Genomic DNA, 16918 nt, shown 5'->3' with positions numbered 1-16918 from the left:
TTACAACAGGTTTTACCGTAAACACTCCCAGTAGGTCACACCCAGACAGGTCAGTAACAAACAAAGAGAAGACAGGTGAGTCATCTGCATATCAATTGAATCCACTTGTATAGAATTCTTTACAGGATTAGAAATAGAATTAGAAATAGCTATAATTAGCCCGAGGTATGTGACTGACATTGACACCATTCAGCCGGACTCATCTGATTTGGCACCGCGGGGCAAAGCGACCACAAAACAAAAGACTTTCCGGCATGATAAGTGTGTCAACAACCTGTTGACGGAAAAACCCTGTGGAATAAATAGCCAGATTCCTTCCTGCACATGTGGTGTTGCGATCAATGGTTTCATACAAAGCCAGTAAGTACTTCCTGGAGGAAGAAAATGTAAGGAGTCGGGGTAAACACAACTATGCAGAGATAAGATAAGTTAAAACAGAAAAAAGACTATGCTGCTACATATCAGGGGCAATTAAATTCCTTGCGTCCTTGAACGTAGCTAAATGTCACAAGTGAAGTTATTTATAGCACTGGAAACATGAAAATATTTAACCAATTGTTGTTTTAGGCCTTTGTAGCATTATAGGAATGTAAATGGGATAAGAGAAGAAAGTGAAGGGGAGAGTAGGAAGGAGGAAGGAGGAGGGAAAAAAGATAAATGCAGTGATGTCAGTCCGCCCCACTCCTATTCAGTACATATGCAGCAGAGCTGAGCCTGCATACCACTGCTGCTGACGACTGCGCTGATCCCACACAAACACACACACTCATCACACCACACTCACAGAGGCGCTGAAACTCAGAGCAGTGCTGGGAGATGCAACCGGCTGGCAGCCACTGAGTAAGTCCACTTTCCCCTCCTCTGTACTCTCTTTCTTTCTTTCTCTGTCTGTCTTTGTTGTGATTGCCATTCTACGGCCTGTCTGAGTTCATTTATCTCTCACACTCTCCTCTGTTGCTGTGAGATGGCCAGTGTTTTCTCACGACTGAGAGACTTTTCAAACTTTTCTCTCAGTATGCAGTGCACATACCTTTCTCTCGTCTCCCTGCCTTTCTTTCTTTTCTCTGCATGTGAGCAGAGGCAGAAGCAAATCTCGGGTTCATTCGCATGTTGGCGCAGAGCCAGACCTGGATGCCTTTATGTTTGAATAACAGAGCTGAGCGTGTGGAGGTGGATTTGCTATATTCTCATTTACTCCTGGTGTGATGTCAGTTTTCTGAAGTGTCCATGTGGGTTGTTATTGTCTGGGATCACTTTGGTTAGTTTATGTCTTGATTTGAATATTTCTGTAGTGCTGCCATGCCCTTGTTCAAATGTACACAGTTAATTCCAGGAGCTGTTGTGCAGGTATAACACTCCTCAGAGGTGAGATTCTTTTACAGAAGAATGGAGCAATTTGCCACTGAGTGGGCTGTTTGGTAGTTCATCTTCAAGTCAGGTTCAATTTATTTGTATTGCTCTCATACACTGTAAAAATAAGGGAGGTAGCATCAGTGACGTCACCCATTGGTTTGTGGCCTGCCGTTTTGAAGCCTCAAGTTTGGCCATTTGGCCATCACCATCTTGTTTTTTTGAAAATTTGTGATGATTTTTGGACGAGAGGGCGGAGCTGGTGAGGATGATGTGGCCAAGCCAGTGTCATCTATGGATTCAATGGCACTGCGCTAAGCTAAACGCTAAAGAGGGAAAGTTTGTCATTTTCAACCGGCGTAAGCGAGTCGTTTGGTGAAATTGTACCAGTGAGTAAACGCTGACCTCGGGGTACTGGCGCCATTCATCTGCATTTACGGCAGTACACAGAAAATCTGCCAACTTTGCCTTAAATAACTAGCATTATAAGCTAATTAGCGGTTTCGCTAAAACTGGTCACATTCGATTAGCATGAAAACAAATCCCAGAGAATGGTCGACTCGGTACATGTGTTATTAACCCCTAGGTTCATTTTGCGCCAGATTTGTCCTTTAAGTTACCAGCTAAGGCTAGCACTAGCTAGCTAGCTTTGGTTGGCAAGGTGCTACCGAACGCTGAACAGGACATTTTTAGGCGACCAAAATGTTACAATCAACTTTGATGAAGTAAAAACAGAGCGAGAGGGTCAAAGTTTCAGATAAAAACACGGACAGCACCCCAAACAAATTCAGTACTATAATGTACACAGGGCCAGCATCGCTAAGCCTCTATCATGATTGACAGGTCAGTGTGTAGCCATGCCACTTAAGCATCCCCTGCTTTATTGTCTATTTTAAAATAAATGGGACCATAATATACAAAATGAATATCATGCTGTATTGAAGAAGACTTGAAACTAGCGATTGAGACCATAAAATGATTATGAAAATGTTTATTGGGGAAATAAATCAAGTGAAATTAGGGTTTTTTCCTCATAGACTTCTATGCAAGCCGACTTCTTTTTGCAAACAGTGGAGTCGCTCCCTGCTGGAATGAGATAGAATGGAGGTTAAAGGTACTTCCACATTAGCTTCACCTTTCTGGCCTGGAAGCTCCGTCGATTATTTTTTACAGTCTATGACTGCTCTCAATTACATAGTCCTTAAGGGCTTCACAACTTCTCCATTGAGAAAGAATAAAAGAAAACACACCCCATAGACAATGAACAAGAACATGGATCACAAAAACCTCACTCTGAAAAACAACTGAAAGAGACTTGAGAAGTGCTGCACAGAGTTGATGAATGAATGGATGCTGGTTCCACAGTAGACTAATAATGCAATGAAGCTGTGTATATATATTGCTATGTTTAGCTAAAGTTTCACTACATAAACATGGTACATAGATTTATGAGCTGCTGCTCTTTTTATATCACAACATAATTCATTGTAAGTAAAGCAGCCATGTTCTTTATCTCTTTTAAAGTTATTGTTTTTTATTGGCTTCACTCTATTTAGGGTTTTTCCAGCTTTGTGAAATTGGTGTTGTTTTTAGTCACAGTTTTGCATTCAGTCCTGCATCAGTTGTTAGAGGCAAAACAGGATTGTTTTACTGCTCAGTTTAGACTCAAACCATAGAATTATTCAAGTCTAGTGTGAGGGTTAGTATAATTCTATGGTTCAACATCTGCCACGCCTCAAACACTAACTGAAAGGGTGATATTTCATATTTGCCAGCTTCTTCTGAGTTACCGTAATATCAGACCGCCCTTAAGTGCAGATTGGTCAACTGTTATCACAGACACAAATCCTATTGGCTCTCCCTCATCAACTCACTGTTTCACATCTTTCAAAAGTATGTACAGGGCGGGGACTGCTTTTAAACTATGTACACACTATGTACACACAGTTTGAGGTAAAGGTTCTCTGTGATTTTACTCTGAGGACTTCCTGATGGAGTTATTACTAACTGATGTCTATCTGTGTCACGTGTGTTGATAAGGTGCTAAAAACAGTCGGAGTGGTGTGTGTGTGTGTGTGTGTGTGTGTGTGTGTGTGTGAGCTACTGTTAATGCAATAATTTGAGTGAACTGTAGCTGTCTTTTGCTTTCTATCTATGTCTGTTACCCCCAGATAGCATGCAATCATTAACGCCCTGTTGTGTGTGTGTGTGTGTGTGTGTGTGTGTGTGTGTGTGTGTGTGTGTGTGTGTGTGTGTTGACATACTAAACCTGCCCTATTTGCCTTTTAGTGTTTGAAAGCACAGCGGCATTCTCGCTGCCTACTGTATGCAGAGTAAACACTGCGCGCGTGCACGCACGCATGCACGCACACACACACACACACATACACACACACACACACACATACACTTTATTATTGTGGCTTATTTGCCTCAGGACTATTGTGTTCTGCCTTGAATGAAGAGGAACTAAACAATACAGTAGATATAAGCTCTCTCTCTCTCTCTCTCTCTCTCTCTCCACAACAGCAACCTTCAGTCGATCCGGACACACTGTGCCTTTACCTCCAGAGAGGCTGACACACTCCTACAGCAGAGGAAGAGCACTTGACAAAGGACACTACAGTGACCTCCAGCAGTTAAACCACCTGATCCCCCATCCTTCAAAGAAAAGGGAACCTGACTCTGGGAGAGGAAAAAGGAGCGATCATACCCCACCACTGAAACACGACCCACTGGAAGAAGGAGAGACAGAGGGGCTGAAGGCTGTCTCTGACACCCGGGGTGAAAAGAGGCAGGATGCTGGCTAAGATCCTTGAGGACATGTGGGTAGAGCCCGAGGTGCTGGAGGCCCTCAGTGAGGACCAGAAGAGGATCCTCTTCCTGAAGATGAGAGAGGAGCAGGTACGCCGCTGGACAGAGCGGGAGGAGAGGGAGGAGAGGGAAGGAAGAAATAACAACAACAACAAGCCAAAGAAAGGTAGAGTCCAACACTGTGTATTATTGTACTGGTTACACTGGTGGGAAGAGCACATACATCTCATTCCATTACACAACAGTATATGAGTATGATTTACAGTGATGCAAAAGAGGAAAACACTGACTAAAGTAGCAGGAAGGAACAAGGTTAAACACTTAAATCAGATGTTTCTTCAACATGCAAGTATTTAAGATAACCCATCAAATCTGTCACCTTTACATTTTTTGGGATATATGCTTCTTTGCTGAGATTTAGATTGATACTACGCTCATATTTGTCTGTTAAATATAAGGTTAAGCACTGCATTGGGTTAGCTTAGCTTTAGTGTACTGACCAAGGGGGTAAGCTTCTCCTCGGAATGCGTAGCTCCTAGGGCGCCGTTTTGATGCCAACAAGCCATCACCTCCCGTTAGCATTCCATTGACTGCCATTCATTTTGACGTCACTTTGACAGCGAATAACTTTACATCTGAAGAGTTTAAAGACTCTATTTGTCCATTGTTTATTTCTAAAGAAACACGACAATGTGTAAAAGGCTCCATTACCTTGTATCTCACGTTATGGCTCCGTAGCAGACGTTTTTATAAAAATAGGCTAACGATTGGGTCATAACCAAGCGACTTACTGTCGCACAGTAGAGGAATTACCGTATAGTACAGGAGAAGCTCGCAGGCAGTTTGGACTTACATTAGCTGTTTAATTACTAATGTTAACTAGCATTCTAGTTAGCAATAATTAGCCTGTGCCTATGTTATCTCCTTACACATACCTACGCTCTCCGTCTCTGCAAGATTGGGAATGATTGAGATTTCTCTTGGCACAGCTACCAGAAGACTTACAACTTTCAGACAGGTTGCTCACGTCACATTTACGTCGTCTCTCTCAGTTGGAGGCTGCGCAGTAACGCTCAGCCATCACCGGAAAAGTGCTTCTAATATCCTTCACTGGTCTCCGTCCAGAGCAACGGGATCTGTTGGTCCATTTTATATATGTCAATGGTACAGACTGGATCAGCTAGCTTAGCTCTGTTTGAAGGTAACAAAATTCCCCTGCCAGCTCCGCTAAAGCTCACTCATCAACACATGTATTTCGTTTATTTAAATGTGTACAAAACGTATGTGTAAAAACAATACTTTGCAGTTTTGCGGGGGTTTTTTTGCCGGGCGTATTTTTTCGGGTGGGTGCAGTGACATCCTGGATCTCTGCGACAAAGCCGTGCTAGCTTTTTCCAGTCTTTATGCTGAGCTAAGCTAACCGGCTGCTGGCTGTAGCTTCATATCTCATGTATAGATGTAGATATGTAGATATGAGAATGATATTGATCTAAGCGTATTTCCCAAAATGTTAAACCTTCTGAATGTGTTTAGTTTCGGGGCTGTAGCTACCATTGATCCAGACTTTTTAGATTTACTTTTTGTGAATGTACCCAAGTCAAACTTTCGTTTAAAAGCATATTTAGGACGGAATCGCCACTTTTAAGATTTACCGTATTTTCGTTTTTCGGTCAAACGGCCTTTTGAATGGGAGTGCTAGGGGCACTTTTATGCTAGCCTCAAAATAGCTATTTTTAAAACACTAAGAAGGCTCGACACAACATGAAACTTTGCTTGAAGTATCACCAGGGGCTCTACACCTTAACGAAAGCATTGACAACACTGTTTGTGTTCACAGAGTTTACTAAGAAGAAAGGTTTTGAACAACTCACCGTGTTACGAGAGTTACGCTTTAAGTGAGATCAGATTTGCAGGAAATATGATTTAACAGTGGAATAAGTTCAAATTTGAAATCTTGTATTTGAAATCAGAAATTCCCACAGATTTTGGTTGCTAGGCAGCGTTGTCTTGTGGAGGTGGGAACGCAGCTGGGTGGATTTAGATTCACATTTTTAAAAAGTCTATACGGAGAGTATTTACTCATACCATCATCATCACACACTACCATTTTTGGGAGCTGCAAACACATATAAACACACACACACACACACACACACACACACACACACACACACACACACACACACACACACACACACTATTTTATAACAGGTGGCATATTGTTCAGATGTTATAAAATTGTACATTCAATCCCTTTTACAACTAATTAATGACCAGAAATCTTCTGAGTGCACACGATACACAAGCTGTGTAGTAACACCCTCTCATGTTACCAATCTGAGTAATGTGTTTACTTCACAAAGTCATATAGAGTCTTTTCATTGCTCTATCAGTAGCCCTTGTGTCCTTCTGCTCTACTTTTCAGTCTAACTAATTTCACTCAGCCTTCCTCCATTAAAGGAGACCCTATCACCTCCACTGCGTCTGCTGCACAATGAGTGTGCGTGTGTGTGTGTGTGTGTGTGTGTGTGTGTGTGTGTGTGTGTGTGTGTGTGCGTGCGTGCGTGTGTGTGCGTGCGTGCGTGTGTGTGTGTGTGTGTGTGTAAAGCTGAATAAGATTGAGTAAGCCCTGTGGTTTTGGGGCGTTGCCGCGCTTTAAACCTCATATTAAGTTTCTGTCTTTGTTTACCCAATCTGTGCCATGTCACCTGAGAGTGGCCGAGTGCGTGTTGTCGTTACACAACGTACAATCCAGTTAGGCGTCTTTTTAGTCTTTGTTCGCTGAGCTGTTGTCGGGAAAGACGATCCTTACATGCAGGCCTGTAAATGTCACATGAATATACAATTAAACATTACTTTGTTATGTGCTGCATTTCTGGTAAATTTGTAGGTGTGGTAGTACTAAAGGCAGATACCTCACTTCTGTACTGGAAATGGCCTATATGTCTTGTAATACCAGTTATTACTAAAGTGTGTGAACATGAAGGTGTACTGCACGGACAGGCCATGACTTACTGTATGTCAGAGATGGTCTTTGGCCCGGTGACGTCTACACAATGTACCCGTATATATGCTGCATACACAAACACAAGTCATTCCCTAAAATATGAAGAGAAACAGAGCTGTCTTTGTTAGCTGGTTTCTAAGAGATCTGTTAGGAGCTGATTGTCTCTATGGACTCCTTTCTCTGAGCCTCCTGCGTCTTTTAAAGGGTAAATCTGCATGGAATTTCCAACTGGCAGAAAAGTGCTGCTGTACACTTTCTCCAAGGATTTGAATTTTTAAGCCACACCCCCCAATCAGTGATGTCATGGTAGGCGTATGTATGACACGCCAATTCGTATGCCATTATTGGCGTGTTATCAAGACGCATACTCGCTTTTTAGCGTGTTTATAAACGCCGTTTGGCCTCCATTAACTTACATTACCTTGCGATTGCGTGTGAATTTACGCCGTAGCGAGTAGTATGAAAGGGCGAAAATCCGTGTAGGGAGGTTGGTCGGGGTGGAGGATAAGTCAAACACAGGACTTTCATCCAGGAGAGTGGGGATCGTGTCCCGCGTAGGCCTGTCGCGATAGTCAATAAATGAATTAATCGCACGATAAAAAAAATTAGCTCGATAATTTTCCCGGCCGCGATAATTCCCATTTGCATGCTTGTTTGTTTTCCTTGTCTCTCTCTCTCTCTCTCTCTCTCTCTCTCTCTCTCTCTCTCTCTCTACCAAAGAGACTGGATGACCACTCTCGGTTCCTTAGCGTAACGAGGAGTGAACCCTCTTGTGAGTCGCATGGTCTTTGTGTGGGGAGGCGGGACTCCTGGCGGAGAGAGAGAGAGAGAGAGAGAGAGAGAGAGAGAGAGAGAGAAAATGCTAGTTGTTGGAGCAGGGTTTCCCGCAGCACTTTGCAGTTAAGGCACCGTCAAAAAAGTAAAAATAAAAAGTATATGAGCAATATCCGCCGTGTTACTCTGCGTCCTGTTTTCTCCCTTTCATTCCAAACCACACAGTTGACAACCTGCAGGTGGAGGCGGTGGAGACAGGCTCGGACATACACGCCGCTGTGGACTTGTCAGTCTCGCAAGCGGTTTCGGGAAAGTGGCTACATGTGTCCGACAATGCACAGAACATTAACCGGTACAAGCCTACAGCTGTCCGCGGACACGGAGTGCGGAAAGTGTGTCAGAGGCTCCCAGACGGTGAACTGAGACTCCGTTACCTGCTTGTCGGTCAACGTTTAATGATCGGTTATTTAATTTCATTGTGCTTTCTTTTGGAAGGCTGGCTGCCAAAAATCGCCACTTACTCGCTAATTAATTAGCCTGAGGTAAACGATAGCTATCAGTAAACAGAAGTGACATGGTGGCTAGCGTCTGGTGTGTGCGCCAGTTTGTGTGTGTGTGTGTGGGTGGGTGTGTGTGTGTGTGTGTGTGTGTGTGTGTGTGTGTGTGTGTGTGTGTGTGTGTGTGTGGGTGGGTGTGGGTGTGGGTGTGGGTGGGTGTGGGTGTGGGTGTGTGTGTGGGTGTGTGTGTGTGTGTGTGTGTGTGTGTGTGTGGGTGGGTGTGGGTGTGGGTGTGGGTGTGGGTGTGGGTGTGTGTGTGTGTGTGTGTGTGTGTGTGTGTGGGTGGGTGTGGGTGTGGGTGTGGGTGTGTGGGTGTGGGTGTGGGTGTGGGGATGTGGGTGTCGGCCCTCCCCTGCGAAGCTCCGACCTGCAGACAGCAGAGGAGCAGAAGAAAGTAGCTGCACCTTCGCCAAAATGAAGACTGAAAAACAGAACTATTTTGATACAAACATTTACTCGCCATGTGGCAGATAGCCACATAGATATAGATAGATATAATGTATTAATTATATATTATTTAAATTTAATATTTAGTGTTTCATAAATAATTGTTAAATGTAGTACAGTCTATCGCACAAACACAGGAATGCTGCAAACATTTGACAGCCAGTACGACTTGCCTGGGAGAACCTACGTGTTACAAACGACAATTCCACAACTGTACAACAGCGTGAAAGACGAAATACTAAAGGAGATCAAAGACATATTGTGGATATTTAAAATGTCTTCCAGTTCCAGTGTTAAATATTCTTTAGCAATAAAAGTTTATTGATCTTTGAAAAGGTGTCCCTGCATTATTATGCCATTATCATTATATTAGATGAAAATGGTCTCAGAACAACAATATTATCGTTTATCGCTATAATTTCTGGGACAATTTATCGTGACAGGCCGCCTGTCACGTTTCCTTCGTGTCCCGCGTGCGATATTTCCTTTCCACGTTTGTTCTTTTCCTAAACCCGACCGGTTCTTCTTTTCCTAAACCCAACCGGTTCTTCTTTTCCTAATCCCAACCCGCGTGTCACGTTTTCTAAACCCAACCCCGTTCTTCTTTTCCTAATCCCAACCGGTTCTTCTTTTCCTAATCCCAACCCGTTTACTCTGTGACGTTGCAGACTGCCGTCCGCTGTATACAGCATAGACATACACGCAGATAGCTCAAAATGCGTACAGATAACACGCCACTTGGCTTTAGGAAAGTGGCGTGTATGTTTACGCGAAGTCATGATATCACGGACCCCAGTGTATGTAGCCTGGTGGCCCACCGGGCCAGAAATTTACCCCCACCAGGCCTAAGCCACTGGGAATTAGTTTTTAATGTATTTTTAAGACATTTTTTTAAACTACAGTCACAGTGGGGCAGCTCGGTTGGAAACTAAGAAGTAGACTTATTTTCAAATCTCCAGTTAGCTTTTAGCACTGACTTAATGTACGGCTTTGTGGAATTTGTCTTACAGCTTTTTTAAATTCGCAATTTCGCAATTCCGTCCATGATTCTGTTGTCACAGAAACTATTGGGCTTTACATTAATGCTGCCATCAGTCTGTGACCGGCCCCAGCCGGGCCCTCGTCGGAAAAAAAAGACACTTGCAAACCAGCCTAAACAACTTTTCTGGGGGAAACGCTGTTTTCTGTCTGTCATGATGAGGTAACAACCTGAAATCCCCTGTGGGTGTTAATGTAATGGAATAAATGTGTGTTGTGTTTGGAATTCATTTCTGTATATTATGAGGTGAAGGTAAGCTAAACAAGAAACAGTTCCACTTTACTTGAAGGTATCTTCATGTGTTCACTGTCATGAACACATGACAGTGTCATGTGTTCATGACAGTGTCATGTCACTCTTATGTAGATACCTTCAAGTAAAGTGTTACCTAAGAAACTATTATATAAGTTAATCATTTGCAATGAATTTAGTGAAAGAGTTGATGCAGTGTGCTATAAAACTAAACAAGCTGTTGGCTGTTTCCAAACTGGGGAGGGAGTTTCTGTTAAACTGCCCCCGGCCTGATGTAATCTGCCTGATCACAGACAGGAATGAGGTCACTGGCATTAACTGTTTTCCTTTCCTTTTGTAATGATCCCACATTATTCAAACATGGTGTATCAATATTCTACATACGAATGATGCTTTTGCAGTGAGACACACATGAAAGAGTATAAAAAAACTCACAGAAAGAGACAGAAAAAGAGAAAGAATAAAAGAGAGAGAGAGCACAAACAGGCAGCAGTTTAACAGTAAGATAAAGGCTGTTGCTGTTGTGTGAGGTTCCCCTAGCTCTATACTTATAGGACAGCACCACCTTCTGGATAAAAGCCAGAATAACAACTTATGAGACGACTGCTTGTAGCAGAATCTTGCGGAGAGATTGTAAGCTTACCCATTTCCTTTTTTTCTTCTCTTTTCTTTCCCCCCCTAGCTGACAACAAGCATGTGAAGTGGCTGCTGGGTCGGGACGGCGATGTGAGCGTCCGTGTGATCGGAGAGGTGGATGAGTTCAGGTCCTCCAAACTCCTCCAGAGCCTCATGAACAACAGGTAGACACACACACACACAAAAAAAAGGTTTTTCATTGACCTAAATGTGATGAGATGGTATGAAAGCAGACTCCATAGCAACAGTATCCGTTTGCTGGCTGTTTATTATTGTTTTTGCAGCAGCAGGCTGAAGAGAACAAGCTGTGGTTGATTTTTGAATTAGTGTAAAAAATGAAATTAAGGAACTACTACTTATTGCTTCAAAAAGCGTAGACATAAAATGAGAGCCATCACCTCCACCATGTCCACCCATCACATGCTGACAACATGGGTTTCAGAGAAAATCTCTTTCATGTGCTTTCAATTATAACATCCAATTTTTCCATAAGTTCTGACAGATGCAGCAACGTCCAGAATGTGCCAATTCCTTTGAATTAGTTTTAACATTAAAGCTTTTTTTTCATCCACCTTAAGAAAGCCTTTAGTCCCTTCAACAAATGACATAACTGGGATTGATAAGATCAACAGTGAACTAAAGGGCCTTAGTCAGCGAGCCGTCTCCTCCTCCTAATTGGATTATAGAAGTTATTTGCTATATGACTAACTGGAGGATCGATTCAAAGGTTAGGACGGCTGTCCGTGGGACTAAAAAAATGCTGTCTTTGTTTACCAGACATAGGTGTAATTTATGGGGGGGGGGGCAATAATCAAAACTGGCCAGTGCAACCCACCCCAAAAACCTACTATAATTTCCTTTACATAAATAAAGACATTTGCATACATTGATGCAGAAAAGGCAGAAATTGTTGCAGAAAAACAATTCACCAGAATGCAGAAAATGAAGTGTTTGACGTTCAAAATTACAATTTTGCTTAAAAGTTGAGATCTCAAACCCCCCCTCCCCCACCACCAATGTTGAACCCAAAGTTACGCCCTTGCTTCCAGAGTCCAGGGGGATAATTTGAACGGCGTCCAGACGACGGACTTGCTGCCAGGAAGAGAGGCCCAGCAGCTCAACTTGAAGCAAGACATCCAGCTGTCCCTCGCAGATGTTATGGTGAGTTTGTGTGTTTGTTATGCGGGTTTGAAGTGGGGAGGGTAGGATGAAGAGTGTATCAAGAGTCTTACCATCACATTGTGTCCTGCTTGTATTCAGAACGACGGAGCTCCAGCACACGAGCAGTGGGACGAGGAGGACTCCTGCAGCGCTGATGGCGAGCCGAAGGACCCCGACGAGGACAGCGACAGTGAATCAGGCTCGTACGACCTCGGCGACTGGACTCCTCTCTACAGGCCCCATTTTAGTAGCCATGGCAACCAGGCACCGCTCAAAGACAAGCTCCCAGACACAGAGAGGGCCGGCGCACAGGACAGAGGTAAGAAAACAAGAGGTGGAGAGAAACCTGATTTATGTGCTCTGAGTCTATGATTTACTCATTTACAGATTCTAATTAGGTGAAGCTAGAAGTACTACCACATTGTAAATATAAACAAATACATATTAAGTGAAAGTCCCCGACATTTTAACAGCAAAGGTACTTACACATCAGAAGAAAGGACAAGGTAAGATGAACTGTAACTGAGGTACTAAATACTTAATACACCAACAATAATACATGTATTCTTTTTGCAGAATAGCCCCTTTCACAGTGTTATAATATACATTTCATTATTGGATTATTATCACTAATGCGTTAAAATAGAATGTAATGTTGTTGCTGGGCGAGGTGGAGCTCATTTTAACAGTTTTGTATACTCTTTTTAATGTTTTTTAATCTGCACCATTGCATCGCATTTGATAAACTGATCATATGTTTTGTTTGTAACTAAGTAACTAATAAGATGTCAAATAAATGTAGTGGAGTACAACATTTCCCTCTGAATGTAGCGGAGCATAAAGTAGTAAACAAATAGAAATACACAAGTCAAGTTTAAGAGCCAGTATTGACAATACCTGAGTAAATGTACTTAGCAACACTGCTTGCATCACATGTAATTTGTCAGAAAGAGAATCTACCTGCTGGCTCGTTGTGGGCTGAAAAGCCATGTATCTCTTTTTTAAGTTTATGTTTCAAGGGTTGAAGGTTTAAAAATAGGGTTGGGTATCGTTTGGGTTTTTTCCGATACCGGTGCTAAAACGATACTTTTAAAACGGTGCCGGTGCCTGAACGATGCCTGAACCGATACTTAAAAAAAAATAGGGTAATAGCGAATAGGGTATTTCACAATAACTTTGAATGCACCATGAGGCTTACTAGTTTCAAGTGAACGCACCTTCCGTGTTGTTTTTCCGACAACGGCAGCTGCACACTGCTTAACGTCCCGCTGTTGGAATCCTCTACAGTGAAATACAGACACACTTTAGCTGTCAGCATTTTAACCGTGTTTAATCCAGCTGCTAGCTAACGGTAGGCTAACGTTACCTGCTGTCAAGTGTAGTGTCAACTAGCGTCCCGTGCAGCGATGCTTCTGTCGCGTCTAACGTCTGTTTCAGAGCATCAGAGAGCAGCGCAGAAGGCATTTAATTGGCACCGAAAGGAGGCACTGAAATCCACGATGCTATTCGGTCCGGTAGATAACGGTCATTTAGGCACCGGTGCCATATTAGCACCGGGTTTCGGTACCCAACCCTAGTTTTAAAGCTAAATAAACCATTTAAAACCCCATTGGATTATCTGAAAAAAAATGCATTGTCTCAAAGCTTTTCTTCACTAGTGAGAACGTAATATTTACAAGACACGCGGTATCACAGAACAGCAAAGTTATGTGGAATACAGTGTCGGGAGAGTAGAGCTGTTGACTGAAAGGACAATCGGAGTGAGTTATTAGACTTTCAACTCAGGCAGCGTAAGATTCAGATCTCAGAGCAAACTCCCATTTAAAATGAATATATTGAATGGATACGAAAAGGACTCGAGGTGGTAGTATTGTATACTGACTGTATGGTTCCTGGGCTTACTGTCATATACTAAGTCTAGTTTGGATGGGTTATTATTCGGTTTAATATAGATAGACGGAAACGACGAAGATAGATGGAAAAGAAAACAAAAGTGTAAATGTGTGTGAGTATGCATGTATGTATGCGTCTGTGTCTATGTGTATGCATGTGTTTATGTGAGTGTAGGTTGGTAGATATACGGTGCAAGTATGTGTAAGTAAACATGTATGAATAAGTGAAGCATCAAATCGTGTTGAATTTAACTAAAGGATAAAAATAGAAAAAAGGGGGTAGGACCAGAAAAGGTTGTTTTTTTTTAACTTCTTCCTACTCCTTTTTGAAAATGGGAATTTCTTATCTGAATCACTTACAACAGTTTTGGAAGATTGTGCTGAGATGTACATGTTCTTATTTATCTGTTATTTTAATTTTATTATATATATATATATATATATATATATATATATATATATATATATATTCTTTTTTTTACATGTTCAAAATAAACTACAAACTAAACACATTGCCCTCTCTCCCCTCCTCAGAGACTGTGTGTTGTGAAGAGAAAAAGTCCGAGCATGGAGGCCGCGTGGCGCAGCTCAGGAAGGCATTCACAGACGATCCTCACAGCACTCGTGCCTACACCAAACCTGCAATACCTGCCAAACCTGCTCACCTGCAGAAAAGAAGCGCGCCTTTGATCCATTAAGACAGGCGTGTCCAGCCTGCTACGAGATGACACTGGGACCCCACACAGAGGCAGGGCCTACTGTACTGATTGTAACGAGCCCTGTTATATAACATAATGGCTCAGGTATAGACACCGATGGACCGGGCTGAGGCCACATACACTGGAAGAAAAGGATCCTTACTTGAACCCTGAGCGCTGAACTGAGATGCACTGTATTAGGCCTCGAGTCATGGGCCGAAACTACAGACAGAGAAACGTCTGGGGGGGGGGGGGGGCAGAGTGAGAGAAAAACTTGAAAGCTGTTCAAACGAAGTCAACCTGAATGATAAAAATGAATCAGCTTTGATGTTGCCGAGTTCAAATGTGCTCACACGGTTTGTGTGATTGACAGGCAGACGCAGAGAGACGTGTCCACAGGCTATTAACCGCAAGGTGGAAAAAACACTGTGGTGAACTTGTTAAACAAGTGTTAATGAGGTTTCATTATTCAGAAGTCATAAGCAGGTCACCAGGAACTAAAAATGTATCATTTGATCAAAATCCTATCCAGGTCATTTTGTGCTGTTCAAGGGCTTTAAACTGTTCTAACCCTTGTGTTGTCTTCCCGTCGACCGGGCAACTTTTAGTTTTTCTGGGTCAACATTTTAATAAAAACTTTTCTTTCAACATTTTGTTGATTTCCCCGCTGTTTTGTCACTTTTCACATTTTTTTCCCGACATTTTTGCACACTTATTTCCCCAAGTTGTTTGTCACTTTTTCCGATGATTTTGTCGATTTTTTCCCAAGTATTTTGACGTTTTTGTTGTTTTTTCCCCCCGCGTTTTTGAAGGGTTTTTTTTACCAACATTTTTGGTACTTTTTTCAACGTTCTTATGTCATTATTTTCTCCAAATGCTTTAAAATTGAATAAAACACCTAAATTCAATGAAAGTAGCGGACTGATCATTTATTGGACTTGTGAAGAGCGTCGTATGAAACCATCCACGTTACTTTCTTTGACAATTTGTTTGAAAGAAACCCAAATTTCTGATATAGAAACTTTTTGAAAATGGGTCAGATTAGACCTGAGGACAACAGGAGGGTTAAATGTAGTCTATGTAACTTGTGACTTTCACCAGCACTGGCAACATCTTCATCCAGTATATCAATCCCAATGGTGCAGGGTTTTTTTCATGGTGAATAATAAACAGACTGTAAATAGTGTAATCTAGTGCCTTTATCGTGAGGGTGGTTTCAAAAGATTTTACAATCCCTTTTACATATTCACCAACGAACACACATTCACCGATGACTGGCTCATCAGGAGTAGGGTTGGGCATCATTTGGATTTGAACATTTCTGATTCCAATTCCGATTCTTCCTTTCGATTCTGGTTCTTATCGATTCCGATTCTTTACAGGGTGGAGTAGAAACGGGTCACATGCTTATTTCACAGATAAAAAGGAAAAAATGTTTTATTCAATGGTGATTTACAGTTTTACTGGGCTTTTTCCAATGTAAAATAAGCCACACTTTAGGGCGCTGCTTACTGTGTTCCATAGCTGCAACACAACAAGCGCCTGGAAGTTTGGGTTGCTATGGAAACCAAAACTTATTTAGTTGTGTTAAATTTGGAACCGATGATTGGATTCTAAACCAAAACGACTCCAATAAACAAACCATTCCTTTGGAATCGTAAATTTCTGAAACGATTCCAAGTTGGAACCGGTTCTCGATGCCCAATCCTAATCAGGAGCAGTGTGGGCTTTTGCTCAAGCACACTTCAACAAGGAGGGAATCGAACCTCTAACTTCACAGTTATTGGATAACCAGCTTTATCACCTGAACTACTGTGACCCTAATGTGCCCCCCTGACCCTTGAACCACCCCGTTAACAGTCTGCTTTCTACGTGAGGACTGTCTTTTGATGTGAATGAGTGAACAGTTTATGATGACCTCAAAGCCACAACTATGATCTACCACGATTGTGTGTTTAATGATGTTTTGGGTTCTCCAGCACATTGGGTGTAATTAGAAACAATAACAATGAGGTTAATTAGCCCACTCATGTCTTAGAATTGAGGGTGTCAACATCAACAGGAACTAAGGAATTGTAGCTCTATTTGATTATCTCTGACAGGGGTCTTCAACGTTTTTTAGGCCAAGGACCCCTTAACAGAAAGAGAGCCAGAGCAGGGACCCCCTACTACATATATTGTATAAAATGAACTAGGCCTACAATAACGTGTGGGCGGCCTAAAGCCTTTATATGTATCCTTTTTTTTGCATAGAATACTAAGATATTAAAATAGCCTAATAATTATTGGCA

At 42.2% G+C, this 16918-nt stretch overlaps 1 protein-coding gene across 4 annotated transcripts; it reads left to right on the top strand.

Moving 5' to 3' along the window:
- The first annotated feature begins 573 nt into the window (after window positions 1–573).
- Window positions 574–15041, top strand: zgc:92242 (uncharacterized protein LOC436899 homolog). Of its 4 annotated transcripts, none has more exons than XM_036005624.1 (6): window positions 574–840; window positions 3880–4330; window positions 10923–11040; window positions 11926–12031; window positions 12137–12356; window positions 14464–15041. In XM_036005624.1, exons 2-6 carry the CDS (start codon window positions 4150–4152, stop codon window positions 14625–14627), a joined length of 789 nt encoding a protein of 262 aa, XP_035861517.1. In that variant the 5' UTR covers window positions 574–840; window positions 3880–4149; the 3' UTR covers window positions 14628–15041. The 4 variants fall into 4 exon arrangements, with proteins under 4 accessions (XP_035861517.1, XP_035861522.1, XP_031135906.1 ...); XM_036005629.1 differs by having other exon boundaries at window positions 11926–12037; window positions 14479–15041; XM_031280046.2 differs by having other exon boundaries at window positions 11926–12037.
- The last annotated feature ends 1877 nt before the right edge of the window (window positions 15042–16918 follow it).

Source organism: Sander lucioperca, chromosome 1 (genome assembly GCF_008315115.2).
Source record: "Sander lucioperca isolate FBNREF2018 chromosome 1, SLUC_FBN_1.2, whole genome shotgun sequence".
In the NCBI taxonomy this organism is placed as follows: Eukaryota; Metazoa; Chordata; class Actinopteri; order Perciformes; family Percidae; genus Sander; species Sander lucioperca.
The sequence above is the reverse complement of the archived record's forward strand: the minus strand, read 5'-3'. Positions and strand labels throughout refer to the sequence as shown.

Coding starts and splice junctions, on each gene's coding strand:
- zgc:92242 (XM_031280046.2), top strand. CDS start 4,150: ATGCTGGCTAAGATCCTTGAGGACATGTGGGTAGAGCCCGAGGTGCTG. Junction 11,041..11,925: donor CAGAGCCTCATGAACAACAG/GTAGACACACAC, acceptor CCTTGCTTCCAG/AGTCCAGGGGGATAATTTGA. Junction 12,357..14,463: donor GGCCGGCGCACAGGACAGAG/GTAAGAAAACAA, acceptor TCCCCTCCTCAG/AGACTGTGTGTTGTGAAGAG.